The sequence below is a fragment of the Nuphar pumila genome, chromosome 4, assembly GCF_984573655.1.
Source record: "Nuphar pumila chromosome 4, dmNupPumi1.hap1.1, whole genome shotgun sequence".
NCBI lineage: Eukaryota > Viridiplantae > Streptophyta > Magnoliopsida > Nymphaeales > Nymphaeaceae > Nuphar > Nuphar pumila.
This window is the reverse complement of record NC_143252.1, coordinates 42858076-42875045: the sequence shown is the minus strand read 5'-3', so window position 1 is coordinate 42875045 and position 16970 is coordinate 42858076. Positions and strand designations below refer to the sequence as shown.

General features: G+C 38.9%; 1 protein-coding gene across 1 annotated transcript; it reads left to right on the top strand.

Moving 5' to 3' along the window:
* The first annotated feature begins 8861 nt into the window (after positions 1 to 8861).
* LOC149840117 (uncharacterized) lies at positions 8862 to 11633 on the top strand. The gene is made up of 4 exons (XM_090003042.1): positions 8862 to 9569; positions 9747 to 9923; positions 10035 to 10476; positions 10574 to 11633. Exons 1-4 carry the CDS (start codon positions 9251 to 9253, stop codon positions 11421 to 11423), a joined length of 1788 nt encoding a protein of 595 aa, XP_089859168.1. The 5' UTR covers positions 8862 to 9250; the 3' UTR covers positions 11424 to 11633.
* The last annotated feature ends 5337 nt before the right edge of the window (positions 11634 to 16970 follow it).

Here is a 16970-nt window from a genome sequence, read left to right as displayed (position 1 = left end):
TTTGGACTACCTCTGTTGAAACAGAACACATGGGTCCCAAAAAACCTATTTCCCAGAGTCCTATTCAAACTCATCTTAGTAAAAAAGCTTCTACACATATTGAGATATGTTTCGATCTTGGATCATGGATCAGTGCATACCGAGTCTACATCATTTTGGTATCAGAGCGAGGGTTTTCAGATTTCTTAATCCGATATGAGTCCCGGTGTGTTGGGAAGTCAATTTTTTTTTAAGTACCATTCACTATGGCGGGTCAAATATGCGGTCGAGGTCAAAATGACCTTAATAGTGGAAGAGATGATTGTGACCAGCGTTACAAAATTTGAGATCTTCAAAGGCAACTTGGCGAAGCTAGGTGCCAAATTGAAGAATTAACTCATCAACTGGCAGAAAGTGCGAGAACACAAGAACGGCGATTAGAGCGAAGTCCATGCGGTTCACGAGGAACACGCGAGACTCAATCTTTTGGTTCTGATGATGACTTTGAGTCAAATCATCACAGCCTGGAGAGAAGAGATAACTTCCAACTGAGGAGATCATATTGGGATTCTGGTCTTCGTTTTAAAATCCCAAAGTTCAAGGGAACCAAAACTCCCAAAGAGTTTTTGGATTGAATTAGTGAAGTTTGCGACATCCTAGAATTTAAAGAAGTTCTAGAAGATCATTGTGTGGGATTGATATCCCTTAAATTGAAGGGTCAAGCTGCAGCCTGGTGGCGACAACTCAAGCAAACACGCAAACATCAGGATCATACCCCGATTGAGCATTGAGAATACAAGGACCAAAAGTTGCGTGCTCAGTTCCTGCCTCTGAACTATCATAGAGAACTATATCATAAGTATAAAAGTCTAAAGCAAGAAACCCGATCGGTGGATCAATACACCAAAGATTTTCATGATTTCATTGCACGGAATGATATCCATGAAAGTGAAGAACAGTTAGTATCGAAATATATTGGAGGTCTGAACTTCCAATTACAGGATATGCTTAACTTCGTTGAGTGTTGGACTGTATCCGAGGCTCATTAGAAAGCGCATCAATGAGAAATGTCTACTCAGCGAAAGACCTTGGCGAAATCTAGTCAGACTACTAGACCTCCAGTGCGGGCTCCAGTAGTTCCAAGTGAAAAGATTGAACCACCCTACCGACACCCGAATGCGAATAACCCGTCTAGTGTTGCGAGTCAGAATGCTCAGGTAGAAACCCAAGCTCGAACTTCTAGTTCCAATAACCCCATCAAGTGTTATACTTGTGGGAAGTCGTGTCACAAGTCCACTGAGTGTCGTGGCAAGGCCTTGTTTATTAAATGATCGCATGTTGAGAATGATTCTAGATTAGATCCCGAATCCAATCCTATTTATGATGAAGATTTTGAGGAAGAACCCAAAGAAGAGTACGTGACAGAGGTGTTGCTGCCAGATAGGGCGAACCTCTCATTTCTAGGAGAATATGCTTAGCTCCATGTCAAGAATCAAGTAACCGTTGGCTTCAGACGCATATTTTTTGAGTCTGCCTGCACCATAAATGGAAAGGTTTGCAGATTCATTATTGATTCTAGATGTTGCGAGAATGTTATATCGATCAAAGCCATGACCAAACTGAACTTAAGTTGTAAAACTCATCCTCGTCCATATCAGATGTCATGGCTTCAGAAGAGCATTGACGTCCATGTTGATCGGCAGTGTTTGATCAAATTCTCGATAGGAAATACCTACTTTGATCAAGTTTGGTGTGATGTGATTCTTATGGATGCGAGTCACTTGATTTTAGGAAGACCTTGGCAATATGACAGAAATGTCATGCATAATGGTAAGATCAATGTCTATTTCTTCACTTTTGAAGGCAGAAAGATCAAGCTGCTTCCTTCAAAAAATTTGCCTCCTTTAATTGTCTTCTGCCTCGTCATTCGTTGTCCAATCCACTATTCCCGTTGTCGTTCCTCCATCTTATTTTGTTATCCTCATTTCTTTTAATGAGTCCCTTAAGATCGTTGCATCTTAAATCAAAGTGTGTTCATCGTGAGGCATGAACCTCAAGATTTGTTGAAATCCCATTCTGTCATAAAGGATTCCCTAGCGGACCATTCTCCTAAATTTGGTAATGATCCTATCATTGAAGTTAATAAGGAAGTCGTGAAGGAACCCTCACCTGAATTTGAGGATGTTCCTACGAGTGCGCTTATTTATGATCCAGTCTTTGAAGAGATGAATCCAGAACCCACCCTCGTTAGAGAGACCGAAGAGTTGTCTGATCTTTCTTCGCTTTTTGATTTAGAAGATCATGAAGAGTTGTCTCACAATATTTTTGACAACCCTTTATTCATGGAGAATCCTGAAGGTTATCTAAACTGGTTCGAGGATAATTTCATCTTTGATAATCCACTCTATGGCGATGTGGATGAAGGCATCAAAGATGAAGAGGCGTTTGCGTGGGAGGATGTCATTGATGACTTCACACTTGTCATTAATAATCCTATTGTCAAAATTGAAAAGCTCAATCCGAGTATTAGAGGGCATGCAGAAATTCATGTCAATGAATCCTTAGAAACTGAAAATTCTTTCAGTGAACCATTAGAAAGTTTTGAGCCTCACGTGAGCCCTCAATGCGATTCGGGTAAAGTTGAAATGACAATCGTGTATACCCCAAAATTATTTTGGAAACATCAGGATTTAGTCGATAATGTTGATTATGCATCTTTAATAAATCCTCATAGTAAGTTTGAATTATTGCTATATTGTCTTGCTTGTGAATTGCCTTACAATTGTCAACTTTTTAGTGAAAATTTTGAAATATTGAAAAGCATGATTCATAGGCAAATTTTATTTGTGGTTGATCTAGATTTTGAAACTATCTGTAAAGCATTGATGCAAGGTAAGATCATTAAATATAATATTTTACATGATTTTGAGATTCAATTCCATAGTCTTGCATCACATTTATCTGAATTTCCTTTTGCTCAGTACATTGCATTACAATGTATCAAATATTCTTGTCATTTTTATAGAAAATTTCCTACCCTGTTTAGTTATCTTTTATTTACTTTGGACAGATATTGCGCTGATTATATTTTAAATTAGTGCACGGATCATGGAGTTACGCTTGAGAAGAACCATGCTACGAAGATGAAGCTTTTAGACCCAGGGGAGAATGATGTAGAGAATCATGAAGATCCAAGCTTTGAAGATGAATTGAATCCAAATCCAATTCCCAAGATCCGATTTAGGATGTGATCCATGGAAGATCCAATCGTGGGGGACTATCTGGGTCCAATTGGATCTCTGTTAACCCAAATCCATATTGAATATCACATTTCAAATTCTGATTTATGTTGCATTTATTTTCTTAGAGATTGTAATTTTGTTTTTCGATTCTATTTTGTCATATTAAGGAATCATATTAAATATGCTTTTATTTTATTTATTTATTATTTTTTTTAGGTGTTGGATTTTACGAATTCGGATAGTTCTAGTGCTCTGTAGGATTGTTTTGCGGTACTAGAGGGTGTATGGGGTACTCAGGGTAGTTTTTTTTTTTTCAATTTTGAAACCCAATGTCGTGAAGGGTTTTCATATCAAAAGCATCATTTGGATCTTGGATCTTATCCAAGATCCACTTCAACCAAAGTCATAGATGGAGCCACCTAGGTTGTACATTAATAGCCTTCATTTGAATGTGGTTTGACCATAGTAAGTCAAAAGGGTTGTTGGAAGACATAATGATGGCTCTTTTTCAAACCCCACACATTCATTGGGCAAGTGGGTGACAACCTTGGAAGAAGATTCCCCTTTTGTGAGTGATTAGTGCTGGGAGTGGCATCATCATTCCACCCTTTTAAGGGCTTAAGAGCCTCATGGTGGTCAACCATGGGGTGGTGGTTGTTGTTTTGAGAAAAAAAGAATTTTTTTTTTGAAATGGTGATGAGAAAGGGGAAGATGTTATTTGAAGGGTGAACATAGTCTCGGTATTTTGACTGTATCTTCATAGATATTGATCCAAATTGCATGATCTTTAGCTTGCTGAAAAGCTAAGATCCTGATCTACAAGTTTTATGTTTACCATTTGGCTTGATTCGGCTCGGTTAAGCCGCTAAAGTCCCAAACAAGTTTTCTACTGATGACATCGAGGAAGAAGGTGAAAGAAAAATGTGAGTTGGAGCTTGGCATATGCTTGAAGGTTCGATTGGAGAAGGTCATGTTGGCTGAGTTGCTATAGGAGTCACGTCCATGGCTGGAGGGCTCAACATCTCCCACCTTCCATGAACTGGTGATGGTGTTGGCTGTTGCCCAGTCGCACCATCTTCTTTACAAAACTGTGTTTGTATCCCTTGATCTCTTGTTATTTTTGTGCTTCGATCTTGATATGTGTTGAATATAACTACAAACTAATTGATTATTGTCAATGTACTGAGTGTTTAGAAGCATTTTATATTATTGAATGTGATTTTCAGTCATATCTTGATTCTGAGCATTGTGGTTTATCCATTTTGTTTTTTTGTCCAAAATCAGATTCCTGCTTCTGGAGTTGTCAGAGACAACTCCAAAGAATCAACTGTATCTGCTACTATACTGGTTCGATTTTGGTATTCTTGGACTTCCTAGAAAGCTAAGACACAGACCTACAACATTGTTGTTGATGTTGCAACCTGATTCAGCAAGAAAAATCCCAGAAATTCCCTATTAAGTGGTCGGTTGGATAGAATCTTTCAGACCCTGTCCCGTCTAGAACATTGTGAACAATGTTCCATATTTTGGAAATTTTTCATGATTCCCTACATGAAAATCTAATTCATTTGATTCTGTAAAAATCTAAGACAAAGATCTAAATTTTTTATGTTTTTCATTTTAATCTATTCAGCCTACAAGTAGTCCAAAAAAAAAGTCTATCTTTCTGTACTTTTTCTTAAGTTTGAATTTATTATTCACTGCTTGAGCATTCTGTGTATGTCTTCATATTTTTTGAATATTTGTCTATGTGTGAGGTGAAATTGAAATCCAAAAGTTAGTCTAGTTAGTTGACAATTCGTCTGCACCATAGTGAGGTTGAGGGTTTCTTCTGAAACCCTCCTCTATATGCTCGAATCTGAGGTGATTTGCGTGGCCAACTAGAACCCCTTTATCAAGTTAGGTTAGTTAACAATTAGATCATTGAGAGTCATTAAAATTCAGTAAAGGGGCATAGGTTTGCTAAAAAATTACGAGCCATAACTTTCTGAAAAGGTCTGAATCAGATCTTCAGTTCATCTGTTGTGAGTTTTCACAAACTCTATCATCTGAGGAGTCAAAACCCTCTTCAAACAGGCTGTCCACCGAACCCAGAGAGCCTATCATAGATTTGACTATCAGTCCTGGTTTTGAGTTCATGGAGCAGACATTCCTGATCTGAATCCAATGATTTTGGATTCGTTAGAAAGGTGTGTGCATTGCACATAACTTTTCTTTGGACCATCTCTATTGAAACAGAGCGCACAGGTCCCAAAAACTTTATTTCTCAGAGTCCTATTCAGACTCATCTTAGTGAAAAAGCTTGTACGCGTATTGAGATCCATTTGGATCTTGGATCATGGATCGGTGTATGCCGAGTCTACATCACCAACCCTGCTATTTCTTCAATTTATTTTGGTAGAAAAACTCATAACTCTGACCTCCATATTACTACAATTTCAATTTGTTTGGGTAAACTCTGCCTAAGCAAATCTAGCTTTTGGAACGTCACTAGCAGGAGTGTTGTTTTATTCAAAACACGGTAAGCAAATCTAAGTTCTCATGTGACTTGGTCGTGCACACAAATGCCCCTTGCATAGGTTAATCCTTAAAGAGTATTTTGGATGCCTCACACAATGCAACCACGACACCGGAGGCCTTAAATGGTAATCTCTTATGACGTGGAAACTCAACTACCGTGCACCCCTTAAAGTACACTTCTAGGCACATACGCCTCTGTCAAAGCATATTTACATGGACACCCATAGCATCGGAGGGCTTAACGGGCCACCCTTTTTTGTTTACAGAGCCCCTCACTATTGTGCACCTTTCTTAGTACCATCGCCTTCGTTAAGATGCTTTTCAGATTCACTGAAGGCACCAAAGGCTTTCGTGTCCACCCTCATTTGCTGGTGAACCTACTAATTCATAGGTGTCGCCTAAGCACCTATCATAGTTCACTTACAACAACAATAGCCTTTTTAGCTTCTCTCCTTTGCCAATGAACCTTTCTATATACCTACACTGCTACGTTTGTGCACAACTTGATGTTTGACAGACTAGAATAACCCATACCTAGTTATGCATCATTTTGTTTAAATCGAGCAATATGCTTATGTTACGCCGTTAGGATGCCAAAATCCCTGCTCATCATCAGAAAATTTGATAGCGTGTAGCGGAAGCGCTGATAAAATTTTTAGAGGCTTTGAAACCACAATGCAAAAGTGCTGCCCAAACTCCCACAAACAAGGTATGTACCTGTAGGACTCATCTGGTCCCTAGTACAAATTTATTTGTACTTCCTAGGCTTTCTCCTAAAACCTTAAGGTTTTCTTTATAAGTTAAAATACAATCATTATATTAAAATCTCAACCCATTTGCTTTCATATATGGATGAGGTTCTGCCAATTTTTTAAAATAAATTTTGGGATTTTATATATTAAATTAGGATAGGTTCTATAAAATTTTTTAAAATAATTTTTGGGTTTTTCATACTAAAATAATGCAAATACTGTACGAATTTTTATAAAAATTTTAAATATCGTAATTTGATATAGGGTAAATAATACAAAAATTATAAGACCAAATAAGCAATTTTATCTGATTTGATTTTGAAATACTCAGAAGAGAATTACTATTATTTAAGAAATTTAAATTATATCATAGGCCTTAAGGTAACAGTGTTTTTCTTAAATTAATAAAAAATACTCAACACTTTTATTGCAGAAATTATGTGTTCAAAATCCTCAATCTAATTGAATTATTTATGAGACTTGTATGTGATACATATAATAAAAATTACATACAAGATTGTGGTTGAGCCATGAGTGTTAATCAAGGATTTTGGAATTACCCAATGAAACATTTATGATTGAATACATGTTTCATGCTGATCATTCATGCTATCTGTGTTTAACTATAATTATGATAAACTTTGTAATTGCATGTTGATGCATTTTGACTACATGAAATGTTTTATGAGTACAAACCCAAAAGTGCAACTATTGTGAATTTTGGGCGTGCTGCATTTATTTTTAATGGTATGCATTAAAATTTTGATCTAAAAAAAGGTAATAGAAGTTGCACTATTATTTGTGAGGGTAGTTTGATCATGAAAACTTAATAATTAGCGTGAAGGACAAGTAGCATCGACTCTTTGCACTCATCCTCGTGGAATCCCTGTGAAGGGCTGTCAGGGTGAAAACCCAAGAGCATATAATCTATCCCAGTAAAAGGTTGTGATGGTGAAAACCCAAGATCATTAAATCTAAAAGATGAGTGATCCCATCCTTGATCCGCGACTAATATAAAGAGGGATGAACTCGATTGAAAGATGTCAGTAGTCCAACCATGTATATGTGTAGCAGTTGATTGCGATCATAGCTAATCACGGGAAGCATTGATGAAGGTTCCTCTACTTTGGTGTCAATTTCTCTACTTTTAGGAGTAAAATGTAAAATAATTTTATGAATGAACACCTTTTGAAAGTATACATGGTAACAGTGAACTAAGTGAGTTGGTGCCTCAGGATGTTGTTGAATCGGGATAGTCACTTAAATTTTATAAATTATTTGCTATCATATGACATTTAATACAAAAATAATCTAATTTGAAAGACAATAACATGGTTTATGCATATATGATAAACATGTAAATACATAATTATTTATTTTATTAATTTTATAAATTAATTTTTATATTTTAAAAAAAATGTAAGATGCAAGCAATTATTTATGATTATTTAATTACAATTTGATTTGACTCGGTTAAAGAAATTATCATATAGATATGTATTATGATTGTGAAAAAATGCTTCAAACAAATGAGTTTTGAATATATATATTTTGTATACATAATTTCATACACGCTGTAGACTTGAAAGATCTCTACTAATACATATGACTACGTTAAGTTGTCTTGTTTTTATTAAAAAATTTCAGGTTCAAAGAGATGAACAAACAGATGCTATAATATATATAGGAATTCAACTGTAATTTTGTTATAGATTAGGTTTATTTGAGCTGCATCTTTGATTTTGTGATTTTGGCTTCTATGTATTTCATAATTATTTGTTTAATTGAATGAAATATTTTCGAAATAATTATTGTGGTATTTTTTTTATCTGAGTTAAAAAATTAAAAGCTAGTTTATGTCTTTTGGTGGGTTTAAAAATAAAAAAATTTTAATGGAAGTTTTTAGAATGGTTACAGTAACAGTAGGTCCACCAGCTATTTTTTCCCCTTTTAATTTTTTTGGATGTTTTTATGACATATATTGAGATATCGGAGGATTTTGTGTTTTTTCCCTCTTGAAGGAGGGTGACGGGGACTAGTTGTGGCAATTAGTTAGTGCATCACGTCAAGTAACTTTGGTTAGTCACCCTGGTTGGGTTCGGCACTCGAGGCAATTAATGGGTAAGGATAACGGCGGTGGACGGAAAGCGACTGCCATATGGATGGATGTGGACAGGTCAAACCATAAAGAGAAAGATGTGCTGGTTTTTAGGGTTAGAGAGAGGGAGGTTTTCGTTTTGATTTTTTTATTATTGCAATAGAAATTTAACGAGTAAGGTGTGATATGATTTGAAGCCATTAGGGGTATTAGTCTAGTGAAAATGCTCCTTTTCGTTCAACTGTTTAAGAGTGAGGGGGTGGGGAGGCGTGGTGGGTTTTCGGGGTGCATGCAAGAAAATGATAGATACCGCAATTATGACAGCAGCGGTAGCATTACTAATTTGTCCCAAGGGCCGAATGTTGGAAGCATGGGAAGCAGCGAAGGATGGAAGGGGGAGATTGGATGCACATCAGAGACCGGGGCAGAAGCAGTAGTAGTAGTAGTGCAGTGCAGGCACAGCAGGGAGCTTTGCAGGCGCAGCAGCAGCAGCCATGGCCTTGAATGATTCCTTTTACGTTGGTGGTTTCGGAGGGGAGCGGTTTTCCGTTTGTGGTCTGGTCTGCTAATTTTTGAGAAAAAGAAAAAGAAGGGATTTCTTTTTGTGTATTTTCCTTAAGGAAAAAAGTAAAATTTTTCTTTTTTTTTGGGTGGTTTCAATGGAGGTGGGTGATGGTGTTCTTGAGATGGTAGACAAGAGAAATGTTCATGTTGATGGTGGTTTTGAGGAGGGGGAGAAAGGAGGAGGAGGTGGTTGTGAGGAGAGGGAAGGTATTGGTCCGGCGCCTCAAAAGCTGGCTCGCACCGACGCGTTCCCCTTTAGGATGCCTCCCTTCTCTCGTTGCGACAACGGCCACACCTTTTATAACAGCGAGGGCAGGTCGAGCGATTTATACGATGTCCCGGGTGGTGCAGTTGCAGCAGGAGTTGCTGCAACAAGGACTCTGCAGCCTTTTCCTATTGCCTTCAAATCCCCAGGTATAAACTCTAACCCTCCTTCCAATACACTCTCTGCTCTCTCTTCTTTTACGTCACCTCTGGTTTGTCCAAAGAACCACGGTATTACTTTCACAACTACACTCTTTGTTTCTCATCCTTTCTTGTGTTAGAGAATGAAATTTTGGTATTTGTCCGTCTCTGCGTCTGTGTGTGTAGGGATGGCATCTCTACGGTTTCCTTTTACTGCGGCTCAGTGGCAGGAGTTAGAGCAACAGGCCTTGATTTTCAAGCATATGGTTGCTTCCGTGCCCGTCCCTCCTGACCTCCTCATACCCATCAGGAGAAGCCTAGCAGATGCTGCTTCCATTGCCAATACTGCTGCAACCAATCACTGTAACCATCTAATCTCTCACTCGTTTTTGTTTTCTCTTATGATTTTGCTAGTAGGAAGATTTGTTGGTGGTTGTGATATAGGGTCTTTTTTTCTTCTGGTGTGTTGTTTAGTGAGGTGGGGGGGTTTCAACCTGAGGTTTACCAACACAACCGACCCTGAGCCGGGGAGGTGCCGAAGGACCGATGGCAAGAAATGGCGGTGCTCCAGAGATGTTGCGCCGGACCAGAAGTACTGTGAGCGCCACATGCATAGGGGCCGCCCTCGTTCAAGAAAGCCTGTGGAAGTACAACTACAAAGACACAGCAGCAACAACCACAACCACCACAACAACAATGCCCCTCTTCATTCCACTGCTTCTGCTTCCATCCTCTCTCGCTCTCTCCCTCTCCCATCCTCACTCTCTTCATCTGCTTCATCCTCCCCCTCCTGTTCCTCCCTCTCTTCTCTCACTTCACCTCCTTCGGATCTTTTCGCTAAACCCTTCCAGTCTACCTTGTTCAAACTTCCAGTACAAACCATGATGGCTTCTAATTTAGCTGACAAAACTTCAAGGTATGCATTATACAATACTCTTTCCTTTCCCAACAAAACCTTTTTTTTATTCTCTTATAACTAAAAATTTTTGGTTGTATTTTTTCCTTTATTTTAGGTATATGAATTGGATGAGAGGAGAAATGGATGGTATGGTTTCAACAGGCAGAGATTCTACTGCCGCTTCCCATCATTGGGAACTGATGCAATCAAAGCTTGGTGAGATTCAAGAACAGCACCAACTGAAACTGAGCACCATCGGGAACAACACCCCTATTATGAACTACCACGAGAATATCGGATTGCTTCCGGAGCACCGAGCTATGTTTGTGGGCAACGATCTTCCAGGGCTAGAATCCACCGCCGAGGGCCAGCAGATGCAGCCGAAACGGTTCATCGATGCGTGGTCTAGAGAGGACAGATGGCTTCCTACCACTACCACCACCACCACCACCACCACCACCACCACCACCAAGTCCTCTGCTTCAAACCTCTCTCTTTCTCCTCTCAGCCTGTCCATGTCCGGTGCCGGCAGTGGCGCCGGAGACAATATCGACCCGATTCAGATGGGTCTTAGTGTGAATGATACTGAGAATGGCGGGGGATTGAAGCAGCAACAGACTCCGAATTGGATGTTGCCCGTCACTTGGCAGTCGTCTTCCCCACTTGGGGGGCCGCTAGCAGAGGTGTTGCAGTCTAGCGGTAGTACTGCTGCTGCACCTAACTCTCCAAAGGGCTGCAGCAGCAAGAGCTCTTCCAGTGGGCTCAATTTGATGACCGATGGTTGGGGTGAGTGTAGCCCTCGTGGCAGCCCCAGAAATGTGGTGTCATCTCCCTCAGTCGTTCTGCAGAAAACTCTAGCCTCTCTCTCTGACAGTAGCAGCGGCAGCAGCCCTACATTTGGAGCCAAGTCCGAGGTTGCTCTTCAATGGCTTAACCAACAGCCACCAAAGCTGCCATCTTCGTAGGGAGTGTGATGTGATGTAGTGCTTGTATGATCTTTGTTTAGATTTTGCTTTTGTTTATTGTTTATTTTGGTCTCCTACGGTTGGTTTGTTGGTCTTTGCTAATCCAAACTAATCTAATGAAAAAAGTGTCTTGTGTATGGTACGCTCTTGACCAATGGATGTCTGTGTAAAGGGTTGCAAAGGATTTTAAAAATGAGGTTTTTGACTGTTGTGAAGGTGTTCTAAAATTCTAAATCCTTCCTTTCTGGGATTTTTCAAGAGAAAATTTCTAGGGATAGAGGGGTGTAGAATCTATGCTTGATTCTTGATTAATTAATTCCATGTTGTAGGCACCACCGTCCTCGAATTCCCATATAAAAAGAGGTTTTGTTGTTCTTTGTTCTTGAAGGTGGTTTTGTATCGGATGCATGATGCCTGTGTAGTATGTTATTGCTGTTCGAAACCTGTCTGGTTCCCGGTAGGGGGGTTGGGGCTTCTTCTGATGCTGCTGTTAAGATGCTGATGACATAAACAGTACAGGGATGCGGAGATGATAATACACAGCAGAAAGGAAGAAAGAAAAAGAGACGTCCTTGTTTTGTGAAGGCACCGGCGAAGCATAAGGGTGTATATGTGTTTTAGTAGGCCCATCCCTCGACTATATCGTATAATTATTGGGCATTGAGTTATTGATCCATGGTTAGGTCTCTCTTCTGTTTGACCATGGTTAGGTTCCTCTCTCTCTCTTCTTCTGTTGATCGATGGTTAGGTTTCTTTCTCTGTCTCTTTGATCGATGGTTGATTTCTCCCTCTCTCTCTCTTCTTGTACTTGCCCATGGTTAGGCCTCTCTCTCATCCTTGCTATCACATGTCCTGTACCTTCGTCTTTAATTGCAGAGGCCCCACACTGTGTCCGTATCTCCTGTCCTATTTGTTTCTACCACCTGTTTTTGTTTTGACTCGTAGCTGGTGTGGTCTGTGGGAAGGCAAGCTGGACTCCAACGCAGTGTAAGCCGACCTAGTTCGAGCTCGACCAATAATGGGGTTGTGACAATTTTTTCTTGTTTGCATCGAGCCTCGTCGGGTTCGTGTTTTTGACTAGGACCTATGGGCTCTCTGGGGTCTTTTTCTCCTTCAGGTACTCGACTAGCCAATGCTCTTTTGAATTCAACCCAGTTTTTAAGGCATTTTGCTACCCGCAGGGGTTCCGCACACCTGGTTAGGTGAGGGTGATTGAAAGCTTTCAAGTTGGAGTTCAAGAGCTCGATACCATAAGTATGTGCTAGGCCAAGCCAAAACGGAATGCCTGTGGAGTTTTACATTGGACATTAACTGAGGTTCAGTCTGTGTCAGATGTTGGTAGGTTTTGGCAAGTGGCCGGGTGGCCAGATGGGGGCAGGTTTGGGCCAAGGTTTTAGGCTCGGGCCGAAACCCGGCCATTATATATGTGGGTTGTGCCTGGACCGGCCCGAGGGCTACCTATCTGGCTCAATCGGTTTAAGTTGTTTATTATTATTTTAATAATATAAAAGAAAAAAATTTAACTATTGCATAGTAACTTGATAACTATTACTATTTAATTATTTACATTTATTTTATGGAAAGATAATGAATTGGGTGCATGCAAAGTTGAGAACTGATTAATTATTATAATTTATAAATGGATTTGGGTCGGGTCAGACTGAACCCAACCCGCTTCACATTAGCCCATTCGGCTGTTCTTCAAACTCGAGCCCGTTAAGAATTGGGCCAAAACCCATCCTGTTAGTAAACAGGCCAGCCCATATCTTAGCTGGACAACACTTAAAGCCCGACGGGCCAAGCTCAAACCGGGCCCGGGCCAGGGCCAGCCCTTCACATTGGATGGATCTCATTAAAAATCTGTTTATACTAAAGGCCAAATGACTCCGCAAATGCCCCTTGCTGGAAGCATTCTTCTAATGGCCAGTTCAACATTGCCTCATGTCACCGGATGTTAGGCCCACTAATCGTTCAATGGCTCCCGGACTACGCGTTATGGGACCGAGCTTTTTCCATCCAGGGCTCCATTACATTACAGCTTGGTTGATCTTCCAGAGCATGCTGCTAATGGATCACATTCTAAAAAAGAGGGGTTTCAACCTCCCTAGCCAGTGTGTCCATTGCTGGAGGGAGTGAGGAGGAATCAACTTAGCACTTGGTGAAGGAATGCTTCAGACTTGCCTGGCACACTGCCACCCCCTCAATGGAGCTTGACAACCGATCTTAAAGAAGTGCTCATTGCCTCGAACTTCCAAAGTCGAGGCAAATTTTTTTTTTTATCTTAGCTTGGCGTTGTTTTGTGCTGATCCTATGGCGCCTCATTTGGCTGCAGCAGAACATTAGAATTCATTCAGATGGTCTGCAAAACATCACCCCACCATCGCCAAGGCAGTCCAACGAGAACTGCTGACTAGACTTCACTTCAAATGGTTGGACATAAAACGATTTCTCTTCAAGGCCTCGGGTTTTTAAATAACTGTATTGAATGATATCTCCCCATTTTTGTTATAATGTTGTAATTCTTCCTATTACATCAATATGAATATTTTTCCTTCAAAAATGAAAAGACACAAGGTTGTACGTGGTTTGGCACTTAGGCTTTCGTTCACGAGGTAAGAGGACTAGTAAGATGCGAGAAAATATAAAAAAAAAATACAAAGCTCTCAAAACCTTAATCTTCAATTCTCCCAAAACTTTTTTCACCTTGCGAGTTGAGCCAATGTCTTGAAGCGGGTCGTAGTCGGTAGTCCAGTCCATAGTTACTGAAAGCTTTTTTGCTACTTGGGGAAGCTTATTTTTTCCAAAAGCTCAGCGTTTTCCTGAAATGAGGGGAAGCTATGAAAAACCTACTTCTGAAATATGCAAAACTCGATTCCCTTTAGTGGGAAGCTTGCTTCCTCTTCCAATCGATTCCCATTTTTCTTTCTTAACATTTCTCTCACACTTCTCAATCACTTTATATGTTTTTCATATTAAAAAATAATACTTTTTTTTTACAATTTTGGGTGTTGGTTTTATACTTGTGTTCATGCCATTTCTAATTTGCTTCAGCCCATACCTCATTTTGATTTATGTGTTTTCTTTTCATTTTTTTTATGCATTTACGTAATCGCTTCACAACTGCTTCTTGCTTTTAGCTTCGTACTACTTTTTAACACACACTCACTTCCCTGTTTTTGCTTCTTGCATCCCTTCTCGTACCCAATTCATTTCCTGGTATCCTATCTCTTTAATATGTGTCACACACTTCGTATCTTTGTGACACAGCTCAAGGTTCCATGCCAGGAATTAAGCTGTTTACTTACGTTGCCAGAATATATATTTATGGCTTTAGTTGCGTACAATAATTTGGGTTTCAAAATTGGTCACCTGAGTTTTGGCCTTGGAGGACGTATGTCTCTGGACAGGGATTTGACATTGGAAAGCCTCTAAGATTAAACACTGAAAACCAAAGTGCTACCTTCCACCCTAGTGGGCCTTGGAATTGTCAGTATTTTCTGGTGACCATGGAATTAAATGCATAATTCTTCAAAACTTTCAATAATTTGGATGAAGGGCTAGAATTTGCTGAATTTATGCCAGCACTTGAAGGATCCTAGATGGGGGTCCTCACTCTTATGTGGGCCTCGCTTCTTTTTGAGGACATCCATCAGTCGTACTAGTGAAGTTCTCATAAGGCATTTCAGTGCACTGACCAAAAGAAGAATGCACTTACCAACCTCTTGCTTACTGTTTTATTTAGAAATCTGTCAGGCACATACGGCAATTAATTATTTCATATAGTTGTCATATGGTGCACCATTAAAAGAATTCCCTGCAATCGATAATGGGGTTCTTCATTGAACTTTTGTGACGCTACTGAGAAATTTCGAAAGGCAGATGCTGATCAATGTTGTTAAAATCGGATTGGTCCCCGCTTGAACAATAAACTTAATAAGAAAGCATTGGTTTGTGGTCTAAAAAAATATTCAGCAATTAATGTATGCATCAAAGAAAAATAAAACAACCAAATCAATCTTATTGCTTGATGATAGAGGAATAAAAGAAGAGAGAGAGAGATAATGATTGATGTATACATGAGAGTAGTCTATTGTGTATGATGGTGATTTATATTGATGATGACTGATGGATACATGAAATTAATCTATATAATGGTATAGTTTTTTCCGACAAGAGACAAATATATGCGATATTCAGAGCAAATCATGATTTTATAGTGATACATTCAGAAAACATTAAAATATTGATAAAATCATTTATATTTTCAGCATACTGCTATTTTGAAAAATATCAAGCTTTTATAGTGATATTCTTTTTTATTTTTATATTTCTATTTATCTTTACGTATATCTTCTTATTCTTATTTTTTGTAATCTTATCTATGCCTATATTTTTTCAAGTTTTCCTGAAAAACAAGATTCTTTTTAACTTATCGCATAATATTCCTTGCACCATGATTAGTGACACTTTTCAGTACCATAAAATGCCAATATCTTGGGAAACTAATAGTAAGAGAATAAGTGTATTTTTGGCTTGATGTTCAATAAAGTTAATAACTAACTAGAAACTTCAAGGTTACATACTATGTAAAACTTAATTTAAGTTCACCACAGAACCATTAAATAAACTGAGCTCCTTATAAGGACAAAAATATTCAGATTTTAAAGTTCACGGATACAATATTAAATGTATGGAACCGTCAAAATTTATGAAAACATCAGCCTTTGCATGCCAGCAATTGGACCATCACCTACCTCCATATTAATTAAAATTAAATATCTAAATTTCTCAGACAATGAACCAAAGCTGTACAGCGTTATTACCTCGAACACCTCGTTAGCATGTTAATATATTGTAAAACTCATCATATATATACTAACTGTAAGATATTCCCAGACTTGGTTTTCACACTTTGTTATTCCATAGCCTTGTTTGAGGTTTGGATTCGGGTTGGATGTGGTCAATACTAGATCCTACTAATTGTATGTTGGCTAAATGGATTTGGATGATGAAAAACTAACACCATATATATCCAATTTTTCATATGTAATCGGATTCAGATATCTATTAAATCTAGTTATCCATCGGATCCTGTAGAAAAAAAAACATATCCCCATCTAATACGGTTTTGGCTTACCAAATCCTAAATGGGATTGGTTTCGGCTGGATATTAGATAAAATCCAATATGTTAACATTCTTATTTGTTGGTAATTAACGGATTACCTCTTAAAGAGACGATATATTAAGACCAGAAAAACCCCATAATCTGTGCTGAATTCTATGTTTCATTTTCTCTACAAACGTCCTTTCATTCTACAACTAAGCGAATGAAAACAAGTTGGTCGATCATGGAGATCTCCAGGGGCCTCTGGCTTTCATCTTTAGTTTTAAGTTTTTTTCCCTCTTTTCTTTCAAGTGGTTTATTTTCCGTCCTGCAGTAAGCATTATCATCTATGATGAATATGAACTAAGCATCCCTTTATTAGTAACAAATTGGACCCCTTGAATCAGACTGATATGATGTGGTTTTAGTAACATTGTGATTG

Excerpts from the sequence above, each read along its gene's own strand:
- LOC149840117 (XM_090003042.1), top strand. The coding sequence starts at position 9,251 with ATGGAGGTGGGTGATGGTGTTCTTGAGATGGTAGACAAGAGAAATGTT. Across the intron at positions 9,924-10,034 it reads TACTGCTGCAACCAATCACT|TGAGGTGGGGGGGTTTCAAC; the intron begins GTAACCATCTAA and ends TGTGTTGTTTAG. Across the intron at positions 10,477-10,573 it reads TTAGCTGACAAAACTTCAAG|GTATATGAATTGGATGAGAG; the intron begins GTATGCATTATA and ends CCTTTATTTTAG.